Source organism: Ambystoma mexicanum, chromosome 9 (genome assembly GCF_040938575.1).
Source record: "Ambystoma mexicanum isolate Mex_15411 chromosome 9, UKY_AmexF1_1, whole genome shotgun sequence".
Lineage (NCBI taxonomy): Eukaryota > Metazoa > Chordata > Amphibia > Caudata > Ambystomatidae > Ambystoma > Ambystoma mexicanum.
In genome coordinates this window covers 363901343-363917142 of record NC_090931.1, presented here as the reverse complement: position 1 = coordinate 363917142, position 15800 = coordinate 363901343, and the positions used below count along the sequence as shown (strand labels likewise).

Below are 15800 nucleotides of genomic sequence, written 5' to 3'. Positions count from 1 at the left end.
CCATTTGTGTTCTTTGGGTTCACCGTTATTTCCTGGCTTCCCCTAGCTTTGGTTTCTTTCACTCTGAGTTATTCCTACAGAGCGGCATGCGCTTGTCAGCAACCCAGTAACCCACTTGTGTTCCCTGGGCTTACTGGTTACCTCCAGTGTTCCTTCAGGGCCTTCTGCTTCAGTGTATTGGCTTCGCGTGTGCCCCGTTAAATGCACCACTTTCACTGTGCCTTCTTTCTCGGTGCTCGTTTCCCGCTGCTCTCTCCCCTCAGGCGGTGAATCGACTGCACCTCAGCATCTTCTTTCTGGATTCAGGGTTGCCTTCACGTCGCCTGCCGTGGCGTGTTTCCCTCCAACGCAGTGTTCGGCTTTGATACGGATCACGAGGCAAACTGGTGTCTGCAGCTCTCTCCTCTCCTTCTCCTTGTAAGCTGCAGTCAGGTCGTATTTAAACTTCCCTGCTTGATTATATCTTTTCAAACAACTAGACCACTGCAGTGGTTACCCGGTCCCAGTGATCTTTATTACTCTACTGTTCTTTCTCATGTCAGTGGTTATGGGACCATTTATTGAATGGTGTTGCGGAAGTGGATACTGACCTTCCTTGGGAGCGATCCTCACTGCTCCCTGCCTCTCAGTTGTCAATATATTATCCCTAATTGGAGTTTGGAGGGTACTCAAAGTAGATTTACCAACAGTTTTGAGGAGTAGTGTGGCAATACACCATTAAGGTATGTGGAATAGAAACAACATCCCTGGAAGGGAAAGGGGGGCATGTGACTTTCCCCAATTATGTCATCTTTTCTCGCTGAGGGGCCCGTCCTTGTTTCTTTTTAATTCTTGTATGCCATAAATGCACTACTTCAAGTGCTACAATGCAAAGAATAAAATAGTTAAGGGACAAAAGGATATTCCTTTGTCAATATCCTAATAAAAAAAGGTCTAATAGTGGGACATGAATATTGCAGACCTTTAGCTTTTCATGCTAGGTGTTCCCAAAAGCACATTTTAAATCTTGCTGTTTTCTGTATATAATGAACTGGATGATGTACACGTGGAAGCTGCAGTTTGTATTCACATATATATTTAGTTGAGCAACAGATTTCTGTACAGTTCACTACACACAGTAGGCAGAGCACTTAACTCATCGCCAAGGGCAGAATTTGCTCTGATTGTGCAGCTCACCATAAGAGGCCGTGGTTGGGCCTTGCATTTCTCCACATTGCCTGTTCCTAGTCTGCTTAGCTTCACTTGGGTCTTCCTCTCTATGTCAGGGTCCTTTTTTCGAATCTTGTCACCAAAATGTTATACCAACTCCTTATCGCCCACGCTTGGTCAGCCCCCAACTGACTCACAGAAGGAACATACATATAAATCATTCACCCAATATTATCTGAGCTCACATACACACTGCACACACCAACAGTCTATTTCTGACTAATGATGGCCAGCAGTAAATGCAAAGAGGACAAACACCTCTTCTTCTCTCATGCACAGCACAATCCCTATCATGCACTCAGTTAGGCACTTGGTCACAGTGCAACATCCCCCTGATGCTTGCACACACAACCACCGACTTGCACCCATATGCTCAACCCACATTTTCCTTTGCTTTACTAGATCCAGTTTGGCCAGATACAATTCTACCAGTGTGTCCATTTTAGCTGTCCCTTAACTTTATTTTGCTCTAGGCATTTGGTCTGGAGGCCGTGTGTGCATGGGCTTCTTGTTGTGGTGTCCCCATGTGTTGAGTAGGTACATGGAACTTTGTGTGTTGTAGTGCCAGGTGCTGTAAAAAGGCCATTGTTTCATTCAGTGGCTGGTATTTGTTGTGGCCTTTTACTGGATTTAATGTGATCCATATGCTGCACGCTTACATCCCCTACAGTACTCAACGCACCCGCATTTAGGAGTTTTAATCCCAGCCCATAGAGCAGCCCTTGCAAAACATGTGCACGCCCCCAAAGTAACATGCAAATGCATGTCTTGCGCAATTGTGGTCATGGAATTTAATAGGGCAGAAAATGCAAAAGTCATTCCTGTTTCCTGTTACATATTCCATTGTATGTACATACTCATGTAACTTAGAAGCTAGTCACGCTAGTCACTCAGAGTCTTTTTTTGCAGAACCCCCACCTTGCAAAGCCTTCAGCAAGGATTTATGATCAGTTCTCAATGCAAAAACCATACTCCACATTTAGAACGAAATGTTGCACGGCTGATACAAGAGCTTCACATTCAAAGACAGAGAATTGCCGTTCAGCTTTCCCGCAATGTGCGCGAGGCAAACACCACTGTACACTCCTTCCCTTTACTTACTTCCCAACAAAGCGGCCTAACCTCAGGTGCTTGCATACACAGTAATTACAGATGGTGTACCTTCTTGGAAGATATTCAAAATTGGCACCTCACCAATAAACTTTTTAATCCTCATGAAACATGTTTCTCTCATCATTCCATTCATACCTCACACACTTGCGCAACAACTCTCAAAGGTTCCACCAATGTGGCATATCCAGGAACAAACCTTGAGTAATACTCATTGAACCCCATAAATGATAACAAACTTTCCTTATCCTCTAACCTTGGCATCAGCATAATGGGCAATACCCATCCCTCCCTCAGTTGTACCCCCTCTTCTGATGTCACATGTCCTAAATACTCCACAAAGGCTTTCAAAAATGCACACTTAGCTTTCTGAAATGTCATGCCTCTCTCACGCAACCTATGCAACACCTCAGATAGGATCCTGTTATGTTCACTCTCATTCCATCCATAGATCAACAAATCATCTTGAAACGCCACCACTCCTTTTAAACTTCCAAACATCTCATGCATTACACAGTGAAAAATGGAAGAGGCAGATGCCAGTCCAAAAGGCTTGCACTTGAGCTGATACGCCCCTTGGGGCATCACACAAGCTGCCAATCGTCTGGCCTCTGGATGCAATTGGATCTGGTGATATGCAGCCCTCAAATCCATAGTCGAAAAACACCTAGCATTCACCAACTTTGATATAAGGTCTTTGAGTTTCGGCAATGGATGGCAATCCACCCATATCGCTGCATTTAATCCCCTCAAGTCTACACAAAGCCAAACATCTCTGTTTTTCTTTCTTGTCACCACCACTAGGGATAACCACAATGACTCAATTAGTTTGATTATTTGTTCCTTTACCATGCTGTCCAAGTGAGCTGCAAGTTCCTTCCTCACACTGAAAGGTACAGCTCGTACACCTTGCCTGAAGGGCTCAGCATTGTGCTTCAACTTTATCCGATGCATAAAACCTCCTAAGCTACCGAGCCTATCTTCAAAGTCGCCTCATGTTCTGGTAAAATCATCTCCAGTTCACACTTGTCAGCTATAGATAAAACCTGCTCATTACTGCACGGTACTAAAGCCATACACAAACATGCCTGTGTCTCCATTCCAGCACATTTATGCATTTGCTTCCCACATAAATATTGTCTTCAGCATAGCATCCCTTGAATTCCAACTCTGCATGGAAATACCACTGTAAAGCTATTCTTTCTCCTTCAAATTGCTCAGGTGCAATCTGGGCTCTCATCAAACCAATGTGGCCAAAGTACAATAGGTAAGTCTCTTGGGATATTATACTAACTGTGGCACCCAAGTCTGCGACCAGATAAACACATTTACCACAAATCTTCTCATTGCATCGAGGTAATTTACTCATTTTAGAAGTTGCACCCATCGATCCGACCATCAGTACAATGTTCTCTGCATTGCTGTTGTCTTCTGCCTTGCCCTCCATGGCAAAGTTTACAGGACTACTTTTGCCCCAACAGCATTTCTTCAGAAAGTGACCAATGCATTTGCACACGCTACATTCCTTGCCCACTGCTGGGCACATCCTGCTGGATGCAATATGACCAACACTTCTGCAAGGTAAACACTCTCTGGTGTCACGCATGACGCCTCTTCCACCTCTTCTTGTACTCATTCCTCCTCCTCTTGATGGTGCTCTTGTAGATCTCTCATTCAAATAGGAGCCCAACAGATTTTCACCATTTTGCTTATCCAATGCCTTTACACCACTGGCAGACACTTGCTCTTTCCAATGTACACCGCCTGATCCAACGTCAGAACCCTAACCTTTCTTGGATTCTTTTGTTGTTGCAATCCACCACAATCTGGTCTCTCAAGTGCTGGTCAATGAAATAGCCAAACTCACAGTCCGCTGCCAATATCCTCAGAGCAGCCACATACTCCTACACCGACTGGTGCCTTTCTACAATTACATTTGTCTGCATCTCATAATGTCTCTTCATCCGGAGAACTGCCTCCACATGTTCAACAGTTCCTTCACTTTCTATACGATGTGCTCCCAGTCGCCACTTGTAGCGATAATAAAACTTACATACAAGTAAGTTATGTAACTCCTTTATTAGGGGCCTGTACACAAGATCACAAAGCAGCCGCCACCGATAGCTTCCACCCCAACGAGCACCCAATGTTCCATGCCACGCGGGGAACCTCGTGCCATGGACGAGCGGATCGTAAGAGGCAGGCCGTAGAAATTCAGTATCAAACAGTTCCTAGGTGCGGCTAAGCATGTTGCTTTTTCGGCATGGAAGATCTGACCTTTGGTTAACACCTTGAATTTTAGGGTTGCTATTCTGTGATACCCAGGCATACGTCTTCCGCCCATGCAAGATATGTCAGATATGTGAGATATGTGAGGGGGGCAGTAGGTCTTTGCTTGGTATGGGAATGTATCCAGAAGGTTTTGCTTCTTTTAGTTCACCTTTAGAGGTATGAATGTGACCTTGCACTGCACATATTCTTGTATTTTGCTAGTGTCAGTACATGTTGTTACTGACCACAAAAGTGATGAGTGGAAGGTTTCAAATGAATCTAAACCACTGGCAATTGCTCTGGGCAACCTTCCACACCACCGTTTTTTAGCCCGTCTGCGCCATTGCAAAAGGGGGCTAGCCATGTGCAAATCAGTCAGCAGCTGCCGCCACTGAAGGTAGCAGCCCAGCCCGAACTGCTAGGCCAGGTCCCCTCTGCACAGAAAACCAAGCAACCCCAGACATGTTTCGGCCTTGTTGGACCTCCTCAGTGAGGTGCAGCCTGGTTCCCTGTGGTGCAGCGAGCAAGGGACCCACGTCTGGGCATACCCTCTCTCCCAAGGAGAAACAAACTGACCACAAAAGTGATGGGTGGAAGGTTTCGAATGAATCTAAACCACTGGTAATTGCTCTGGGCAACCTTCCACACCACCGTTTTTAGCCCGTCTGCGCCATTGCAAAAGGGGACTAGCCATGTGCAAATCAGTCAGCAGCTGCCGCCACCGAAGGTAGCAGCCCAGCCCGAACTGCTAGGCCAGGTCCCCTCTGCACAGAAAACCAAGCAACCCCAGACATGTTTCGGCCTTGTTGGACCTCCTCAGTGAGGTGCAGCCTGGTTCCCTGTGGCGCAGCGAGCAAGGGACCCACGTCTGAGCATACCCTCTCTCACAAGGAGAAACAAACTGACCACAAAAGTGATGGGTGGAACGTTTCAAATTAATCTTAACCACTGGCAATTGCTCTGGGCAACCTTCCACACCACCGTTTTTTAGCCCGTCTGCGCCATCGCAAAAGTGGTTAAGATTCATTCTAAACCTTCCAGCCATCACCTCTTTGTTTTTTGCTTTGTCACCCCGAGTGGGACGGGTATGCCCAGACGTGGGTCCCGTGCCTGCTGGGCCTAGAGACCCAAGCTACTCCTCACTGATGAGCCCCAACAAGGGCGAAACATGTTTGGGGATGTTTGTGGTCTCGTGCAGAAGGGATGTAGCCCAGCAGTTCGGGCTGGACTGCCCCTTTTGGGGTGGGGCCAAGCCTGATTTGCATATGGTCTTTCCCCTTCTGTAATGGCTTGGCAGGCGAAGAACGGTGGTCTGGAGAGTTGCCCAGAGCATTGCCAGTGGTTAAGATTCATTCTAAACCTTCCAGTCATCACCTCTTTGTGTTTTGCTTTGTCACCCCAAGTGGGACGGGTATGCCCAGACGTGGGTCCCGTGCCTGCTGGGCCTAGAGACCCAAGCTACTCCTCACTGATGAGCCCCAACAAGGGCGAAACATGTTTGGGGATGCTTGTGGTCTCGTGCAGAAGGGATGTGGCCTAGCAATTCGGGCTGGACTGCCCCTTTTGGGCTGGGGCCAAGCCTGATTTGCATATGGTCTTTCCCCTTCTGTAATGGCTTGGCAGGCGAAGAACGGTGGTCTGGAGGGTTGCCCAGAGCATTGCCAGTGGTTAAGATTCATTCTAAACCTTCCAGCCATCACCTCTTTGTTTTTTGCTTTGTCACCCCGAGTGGGACGGGTATGCCCAGACGTGGGTCCCGTGCCTGCTGGGACTAGAGACCCAAGCTACTCCTCACTGATGTGCCCCAACAAGGGCGAAACATGTTTGGGGATGCTTGTGGTCTCGTGCAGAAGGGATGTGGCCTAGCAGTTCGGGCTGGACTGCCCCTTTTGGGGTGGGGCCAAGCCTGATTTGCATATGGTCTTTCCCCTTCTGTAATGGCTTGGCAGGCGAAGAACGGTGGTCTGGAGGGTTGCCCAGAGCATTGCCAGTGGTTAAGATTCATTCTAAACCTTCCAGCCATCACCTCTTTGTTTTTTGCTCAGTACATGTTGTTAGCCATATGTATGTTTTTTCTTTATTGTGCTATCGTGTTTCGGGCTTGCATCTCGTCTGTCCATGTGTTGTGGTCTTTTTTAATTGTCCTGTTTCCCCATTTGGACTGTAAGGAGAGGTGTGTGTTGAATGACCTTTAGCATCTTTTAGCTGTGTGATTGAGTGTTTGGTTTGCAATTGTGCTGAGTTGAAGGCAGTAAGAGGTGTTACGTCCTGTTCTACCTGTCCTGTTTTCCTTCATGAGTGACAGGTAGAATGTTGGTGTGTGTGTGGGTTTGTGTGTATGCAATCTCAGAGAATTTGGGGTGAGTGACTTGAAGGAATGTTTCAAGTGTATGTCAGTTGAGTGCTATACTAGCATGAGTGAGGTGGCCGGTGGGTGCATATATTTCTGGGGCTTCTGCGAATATTGACATGCTGTTCATGCACTTTGCATCCAGGGGTTGTCTCGAAACATTACATATTTTTTTAAATTCGAAAAAAGAGGGCATTGACAGGGGTGTTTCTGTCACACTATGTCCTATCCTACATACAGAGATACCCACTATCCTTCACACATCAAGGTCCTCAGATAGTTTTCTTTTTTTAACCATTCGGCAGCAACTTCGCGATGGAAGAAAACGTTTTGATGCTATTCAACGTGTGGTGGCAGCTTTCGGTCCCCAGTGTTCGACGACAAAAAGCTTCCACGACCACAAGGAGGCATACAGTAGAGAGAGTGGGATGAAACACACTTGACCCTTTTCCAATTCTTAGAGAATGAATATTTTTCTTTCCCCTCTCTATATTACGGCTGAACCTCAAGGCCCAAATGGAAAACAACCTGTTTAAATTTTCCCGCTCTGTAATTCCAAAGTCCCCTGGCGAGACATGCACAAAGTGTACAGTAGCTGTATCTCTGGACCACACCAAGATTCGCTGCCAGGCGTGCCTATAATTTAAACCCCAAACAATCATAGAGTGCCATCAGAAGCGCTTGTCAGTATATACAATGCAGACAGAATCTTTGTGTCGGGTTTTAGACACTGGGGTCGGAATTGACCCCAACAGCCGAACAGAGGCACCAGCAGGCAAGGCCTCGCAGCCAATCCCCAACTCTCATGGCTCATCATGGAGAGGAGTTATGGACAAGTCCCTTGGCAATTGTGAGGCAAAAACACACTGATGCAAGTCATGAAAAGGCCTAGTGGTGTCTGGATAGACCCATAAGTACACTACAACTTTACAAACGTCAAACGCGGAGGCCTCGACTCTGATAAAAATAAACAGGGCACACAAAAACATAGACCGGTTGAGAATGGGGCTTCCAAACATTTATTCTATTTCCACCTCCACTCGCAAAACAAACCAGTTAAGGAGGGTTTCACGAAGGGAGTTAAAACACTCTTTGCAGCAGAAAGCCCTAGGCGATATTGTGGCCTCCAAAGAGGAGTGGGCAGAGGAAAGCAATACCGGCCTTGTCTACATTTTCAAAGCTGAGACACCCCAGACTCCATATCAGCGGCATTGGAAGATACCCCTCGATGCCAAAATGATTGGACCATGATGGATTTTAAGGAAACCATGTCTTAAACGGTCTTCTTCATGGAACAACATGAAAGAACTGGCAAGAGGCAGGCTGTGCAACCTCAAGGGCAACCACTCAAAAGAAATCCATGTCAGAGGTCCAACCTGACATTCAGGATGACATATACTCCTCCTGGGCAATTTCATCCACTCTCCTCACTGACCTCTGCAACTCTCTTTCCCTCTCCCTTCTCGGCCAACCCACCCACTCAGCTGGACACACTCTGGACACCCTCATACACTCTGACCTCTAATCACCCCTCTCTCCTGGTCAGACCATTCTCTCCTCTCCTCCCACGCGGGTCCCTTTGGCCCTCTGACCACCAACCAAAAAGCCCTGCCAACCTCGTTCACTAACATCCACCCGATGAAACAAATGTCAACTGCTGCCTTTGTTTCACCTTCATACACCCTCTGCACCTTCCTCTAACTCTACCTCGCACTATGCTCTCAGCAACCTCCACCTGTCCATCACCAATACTCTTGACATTCTTGCCCCATTCATGAGGATCCACCTGAAACCTGCCTCTAAACATAACACCTCGTACGACTCCGGACTTGCAGCCCTGAAAAAAGAAAGTGCAGGGCAGCAGAGCAGAAATGTCATACCTCAGGCTCACCCGCTGACAAACTGGTCTGCCGCCTGCTCCAAAGGCAATACATACTCACCATCTGTGCCAAGAAAAGAGCCCACATACAGGCTCAGGTTTCCTCTGCATCCAACAACACAGCTGAACTCTTCAAGATCTGCTGGGAACTAGCCAACCCTTCTGCTGTCTCCTCCTCCCCTTCACTTTCCCAGTTCCTTTGCAACACACTGGCCACACACTTCAAAACCAAAACCCAGGAAATCCTGAACACCCCAGCTACCCACCATCCCAAACCACCCCACACCCTCCTGCCTCCCTTGCCACCTCCTCTTTCCTCCTTCTCCCCTGCCACACCTGAACACATTTCCAGAGTTGTCCGCTCCATGAAGGTCTCTTCTAAACAGGTTTCCCCTTGCTCATCCAGGACCATCAAGGATAACATTGGCTCTCTTGCCCCCGCACTCACTGACTTCTGCAATCACTCATTTCTCACTGGATCTTTTCCCTCCTCCCTTAAGCAGGCCCTTGTGCGCCCACTCCTGAAAAAGCCTTCAGCAGACCCTACCTGCCCTAATAACTACTGCCGTATTTCCATCAACCCCTTCCTGGGGAAGCTGCTGGAAAAGCTGTCCTTGCCCCAACTCAACTCACACACCAAACTTGTTGGTGGTCTCTACGACCATCAATCTGGATTCTGAGCCTCCAGAGACACGGAAATGTCTCTTCTGTTCACCCATGGAGAGTTGCTTGCATCTCTGGACTCCAATTCCTCATCTTTCCTCATCTGTCTAGATCTCTCCTAAGCCTTTGATACAGTCAACCACTCCATCCTCATACAAAGGCTCTGCGATACTCTTGGTAACTCAGAATGGGCATCCTTCCTAACGGACCGCTCTTCCCAAATCATCCTGGACACCTTCTCCTCTCCTACTTCCTTCTCCACCAGTGGTGTCCCCCAGGGCTCTATCCTCTCCCCTTCGCTCTTTAACATCTACCTAGCTCTGCTTGCATGCCTCATCTCCTCCTTCTCCTCCAACTTCCAGTGTTAAGCAGATGACACACAGCTCTTTTTCAAACTTCCTGCTGATCCTCTTGCACCCTCCATCATCCCTGACTGCCTATCTGCCATCCAGGTCTCGTGCACCTCCAACGATCTCTGCCTCAACACCTATAAAACTGAGATCCTTCCCATCGGGACCCATGCTCCCTCCTTCGTCCCTTCACTCTGGCCATCCCCCTTGGGCTCTCCCCTGAGCCAGAAATCTTAGAGTCATCTTTGACTCCTCTCCTTCCTCCGTCACATTGCCAAGAAGTCCCACTTTCAGCTCTTCCTTCTCAAATCAATTCTCCCCTTTCCCACTTTAGCCCTGAGGCTCAATGTTACCCGAGCCCTGGTTCTCTCTAGGCTTGACTATTGCAATAGCCTCCTCCTGAATCTACCTTCTTCCACTCTGCAACCCCTCCAGCTAATCCGTAATAGGGCAGCAAGACTCATCCTTGGCCTTAAACCCAGGGACTGCATCTCTCCTGCCCTAAAAAGTCTTCATTGGCTCCCGGTGAGGCACTGATTCAATTCAAATCCCTTTTCATCATTCACAAGGCTGTCTGGGCCCACAGCATCTTCAACTTTATCTTACTAAATACTCTCCCGCTAGACCACTACGTTCCTCTGGAACCAACACTTTGTGTGTAAAATGTTTTGTTAAACAGAGGTTAGGTGGTCAGTCAATTTCCTCAGCTGGCTCCCTCCTATGGAACAGCCTCCCCCTGACTCTGCACCTTGAGTAGGACTTACTTAAATTCTGGAAGCTCCTCAAAACTTTCCCCTTTACCTCCTCCTTCCTTTCTTCTCTCCTTTGCTAATCCCACAGTTGCTGTGACTGGTGTCTGGGGCCCTTTTGCATCCTCGGGGCCCCAGACCTCCCACACCCAATCGACGCAGCTCCTGTCTACCCTCAGCACTTCCCTTGACACTCCCTCCGCCCTAGAGGTTTGCACTTACTCCTAACGTGACTCCTGGCCGTGTAGCACTCAACAACCGTAGCACTTCATCTGTGGCTCACCCATGAGCTCGAACTCCCCAGCACTTACCCCCTCTACCCTCTTCCTAGCTGAATACTCATAAGGCATAGCAGGTTCGTGCTTTCATCCATTTCCCCCACTCTTCTTATTAAATATTGTGTTTGGTATTGTATTTCACTGCCTTGTTCCCTCCACTCACCCTGCGGGCGCTTTAACACAGTATTTTACTTGCTGTATAAGCGCCTAACAAGCAAACAATAAATAAATACATCTGACACTATTCACATCAGGGTTCAATTAGAACCTATATCACTGGGGTTTGCCACTGTTTGCAACTATTCGGGTGATACCCAGCTGCTGATTAGGCTGTATGGTACTCTCTCCAGTACTGCTGGGAATTTCAAGCAATGTTTGAATGCTGTTGTGTACCGTATGCTTACAAATAACCTGAAATTTAAAGGAGAGAAAACCGAAGTTCTCTCGGTTGGTGGAGATGCTTGGCATTTAGGCCCTCCGTTCTGGCCCTCCATTGTGGCCCTCCAGTATGGATATTTGACCTATTTTATCATCTATGCGTAACAATGAACTGAAAACTCCTATTTGAAGCTCAGATCAAGCAGATTGCTTCTTTATGCTTTTTTCAGTGTCTGGTTCTCAGGGGAATCTTTCCTTTTATAAATCCTTCCTGTTGGAGCGCCCTGGTAACAGCTACCATTCAGTCTCAGCTTGACTACCTATTGCAGTGCTTTGCATTTCGGTCTTCCTGCACACCTAGTTTTTTTAGCTGCAGCTTATTAAGAATGCTGCAGAACATCTCATCTCCTCTGTTGACCATTGTTAAACAACATATTGTTTCAAGGTTCTTTGCTTGGTCATCACTTCTCTTTACATGTCTAGTTCCTTGCTCACTGTCTACCCATCATCCTGGCCTCATGCCTCATGCACAAATCCTTTTATTAAGTGGCCACCCCACCAGACTGGAAGGGACAACTGACTTTGCCTGTTCCAGAAATTGGACTGTTTTCTGTTCGCATCCTTAATGGCAGAGCCGCACTATTCAAACCCTCATAACCCCAGAGTGTGGGAGAGCCTCATTCCTCACTCCCCTGTGCCCCAACCTGTTCTGGGTGCCCCCCTATAATACTACCATGTTCATCTTGCAGTTTATAGCATGTTCATAACCTCCCCCCCCCCCCCACCCCTGGATTGTGTTCCCTTTTGACCCCATCACTTCTTCAGACAAGGCTCCCATATTGGGGGATTGCCAGCATCATTCTTTAAAAATATCAGGATGGTTGAAATATTAGTGGTGATAACACAATGGGGCAGTGATATTATATATCTTTTAAAGTGTTCACAGATCCTCAGGTGGTATAGTTTAAAATAGCATACGACTCTGCTGGAAGATATTTGTTCTGCAAAACTATTTTTACAGGTAGGTAACATTTTGTCCCTGAGTGTCGGTGTGGTGGCAGCAAGATTGTGGGTGGGCACCACTTTGGATTACTTCTGTAGTTTGAATTTATGTGGTTAAAGGTAAACGGAGCATGCCTTGAGGCCTTGTCACAAGGTTACAAAGAACTGCAAAAGAAGAACTAGAAAGGAATTCTAGTTCAAGGTATGCTCTCATCTTGCTCTCATGTAGAGCTGCTGTTGGTTGTACTGTTTATTATTAAGTTATAGTTCACAAATCAAAATGGAAACGTTTTTTTTAACGTATTTTCAGTTTTTAATTGAGGCAAAAAGTGCATCCAAATAATCAGTTCCATCATTTGGGTTGCCAAAGCATTTGGACTTTCCCATTGCATCTAAACATATGTTAATATGTTAATGTTCACTGAAAGTTATCCATCTCCCGTTGAGGAGGTAGATGGTGTTGGATACTGTTGCATTGCATCTAAACACATGTTCATTTTCACTGAAATGTATCCATCTCCTGTTACGGAGGTACATAGTGTTGGAGATCACAGGTAAAAGATGATGCTAATTTCTTCGTTGATACCCCCTGGAGCTAGTGAGTCGAGGCAGTCTATCCAGTAGGTCTCCCTTTGGTCCAGACGTCTACTGAGGTTTTCATGCGTGTTGTGTTTCGTGATCACATCCTTAATTTGGTGGTTGGGTTTAATGTACACATTGACAATATTGTTTGCCCAATGGCATGTACACAATGTTTTTGTTTTTGTTTCATACTTTTTACTTACTAGTTATATGTTTGTTTTGCATTTGTACGATTTGGATTACTGGATAAATTGTCATTCACTGGTATGCCACACAGTGTCCTTGCCCTGAAGCCGGACTCAGTCCGAAATGCATTGGCAGCCTAAATGGTGGCACAGATTATTTGGATGCACTTTTTGCCTTCAAGCAAATAAAAACTGAAAATACGTTATAAAAAAGTGTGTGGTGTCAGCAAACATTAATTTTGTGTGTACATTGAAGTAATCCATTTCAGTACCAGGTCTTTTGGTTGACTCCAACTGACTTTTGGAAGAAGTACAAATCATTAAGTTGTCAACAGGCTAGAGTGGTTGACCCTTTATTCACATCGACCTGCCCAACTGATCAACCACTTAGTGATGAACAATGACCAAAACATAAATGGTGAACAGGGGGCTGGGGAGAGAGGCGGTGTAGGAATGCATGGTGGGAGTATACTTGGGGAGAGGTTGGCGGAACATATGATGAGTAGAGGGGCTTGGGTGGGTTTAATGGGGGGCAGGGTGTAACACCCATCTCGGGAGGCTATATGAGAGGATGGGGGTGAGGGGCTATGGTATGCTGCAGGGGAGGGAGGTCATCGGGTGGGTACTAACAGGATGAAGCAGGGAATATGCAACACAGGGGTATTGGGTGGGGGAGTCTGGGGGAACCATAGGGGTAGGAAAAAAGGAATTAAGGGTGGGACACCCCAGAGAATAAGAGAACAAGAAGGATGTTGGGGGAGTTGTAAAAGGGCAGAAAAGGGAGGTGAAGGATTGGTTTTTATTAAGCAGGTCGAGCAATTGCATTTGTTGGCCATCTGAGGTCAACCAATTTGCAACTGCTTGTAGGAAATAATAGGGATCAAGAAGTTGAAGGGGGGTCAATTATTTTAGGTCAAGCAAAAGACCCCTTATCCACTTTGTGGTTGAAAAAAAAGACACACAACCTCCATTTCCCGGCCACTTAATGAACTTTGTAAATGAACTATGCACCAACTTTGTGTGGTTGGTCAGCGGTGCACATTCTGTGTGCATCTAACAATGCAGATGCAAATGCCTAATTGGCAGAGTTGCTATATATTGACAAAAGGTTGTGGTTTCTAATTATATCTGTCCTATATGTTAAGCACTTCATCACATCTTTTTGACTATGTTGAAATAAACATTCCTGTAATCTTTTGATTAATACCATGCAGGTATTGAGCAGAGTATTGAACAGGAGGAAGCAATGAACAGATCATCCGCTGACCTCAGAATACGAAAAACACAGGTGAGTTTTTGCTGGTTTTGTTGTATTAGCAATTACAAATGTGTGTCTATGATGTACCACGGACACTTGCAGAAGTTGTATCCAGTGAATTCAGTCCAATGAGAAATTCACAGCTGCAGCACGGGTCCGCCATCGTCACTATGAAATCCAGCCAATGAAACATAACGAGTATGACAAAGTCAGCATCCCAGACTCATCCCATTGGCTAAGGAGGACTTGTGAGACCAGGACAGCTAACCTACCAGGGCCTCCAGGTGAGTTCTGTGAGCTATCAGCAGGAGGTTATGTGTGGGATCGCCAGAGCCCCCCGCCACAATGACAGGACATGACCTACCTGATACAGTTTGGGCCTTTTTCTGAACAGATATACAACTGTGTTGTGAAAATCCTCACTTCCGTCCTTTTCAACTATAGAGAAAAGGTAGCCCAGTCTGGAAGCAAACTGCAGCCATAGGTAGAGAAGTTTGTAGGAACAATTTGCTACCACCGATATCATTCTAAAGACAGCTTCACTAATGCTCATGGAATAGATGAGCACAGAACACCACTCGTCACATAGACCTTATGCTGATTCACCGCCATAGGCCTGTATAGTCATCAACCATGAGGACGCTCAGTGATGTAACTACAAGCAGGCTCAGAACTGCATATGGAGGGGCAGGACTTCCGTCTGATTCCAAAATAGATGTCGTGTCATTTGATGCTTTGGACATCGACGCGTAATGTTCAGGGGAGAGCAGCCAGTACCAAGCCAGGAACATGAGCACACAGATGCGCATAAAAGTTCAAATCCATCTTGGGAGATGCGTGCGAGAGCTTAAGGAGTTGAAGCGTCATTTGAGAGTAGCCACCAGAGCGGTCCAGGAGAACGGTATGGCCCAAGAGTGCTGAGTGACCTGAGCGAGCTGAGTGGCCCAAGAGCACTGAACAACCCAAGAAAGCTGGATTGCTTGAGAGAGCTTAATGGGCAGCAATAAGTGTTGACTGGCCCAAGAGCACAGAATGGCTTGAATGCGGAATGGATCATAGCAGCTGAATGGCCTAGCAGAGCTGAGAATCTTGAGAGAATTGAGAGCTCGGAGAAACCTGAATGAGCTGGGAAGCATCCGCTAATTGAGAGGTGCGAGAAGCCTGAGTGAGTTGAGGAATGAGATGAGTCTGGGAACACTCAAAACACAGAGGTATGATGTGTAAAAACATCAGAGAGAACTAAGGGGGCAGGGGGCAGGGTGTCCAAGAAGAATGACCTAGCAAGAGAGATAGAATCACATGCATTGCCTAAGAGTGAGTAATCATCTATATGCTTGTCACTATCTGTGAGAGATTCTGATTGCAGTTGTTGACAGTGGTACAGAATGTTTCTGGCTGCTCTTTACAGTAGAGAAAAACAATCATGTGGCCTGCTTTCCATCATGGCTTTTTGTCCCTGGGTCTTTTCCTTCTTCAGGAAAATGATGAGATAATACTGGGAGAGTGAATATGCACGTAATCTAATCAACCTAAAAG

At 46.6% G+C, this 15800-nt stretch overlaps 1 protein-coding gene across 2 annotated transcripts in view; it reads left to right on the top strand.

Moving 5' to 3' along the window:
• Positions 1-15800, top strand: part of STX1A (syntaxin 1A) — a 907227-nt gene that overhangs the window by 720088 nt on the left and 171339 nt on the right. For both annotated transcript variants that reach the window (XR_011274587.1, XM_069614796.1), the window contains exon 5: positions 14221-14294. Coding sequence is in view for 1 of the 2 variants with exons in the window: in XM_069614796.1 (XP_069470897.1) it covers positions 14221-14294 (74 nt within the window). In the remaining variant the exon portion in view is untranslated. The remainder of the gene's footprint in view (positions 1-14220; positions 14295-15800) is intronic.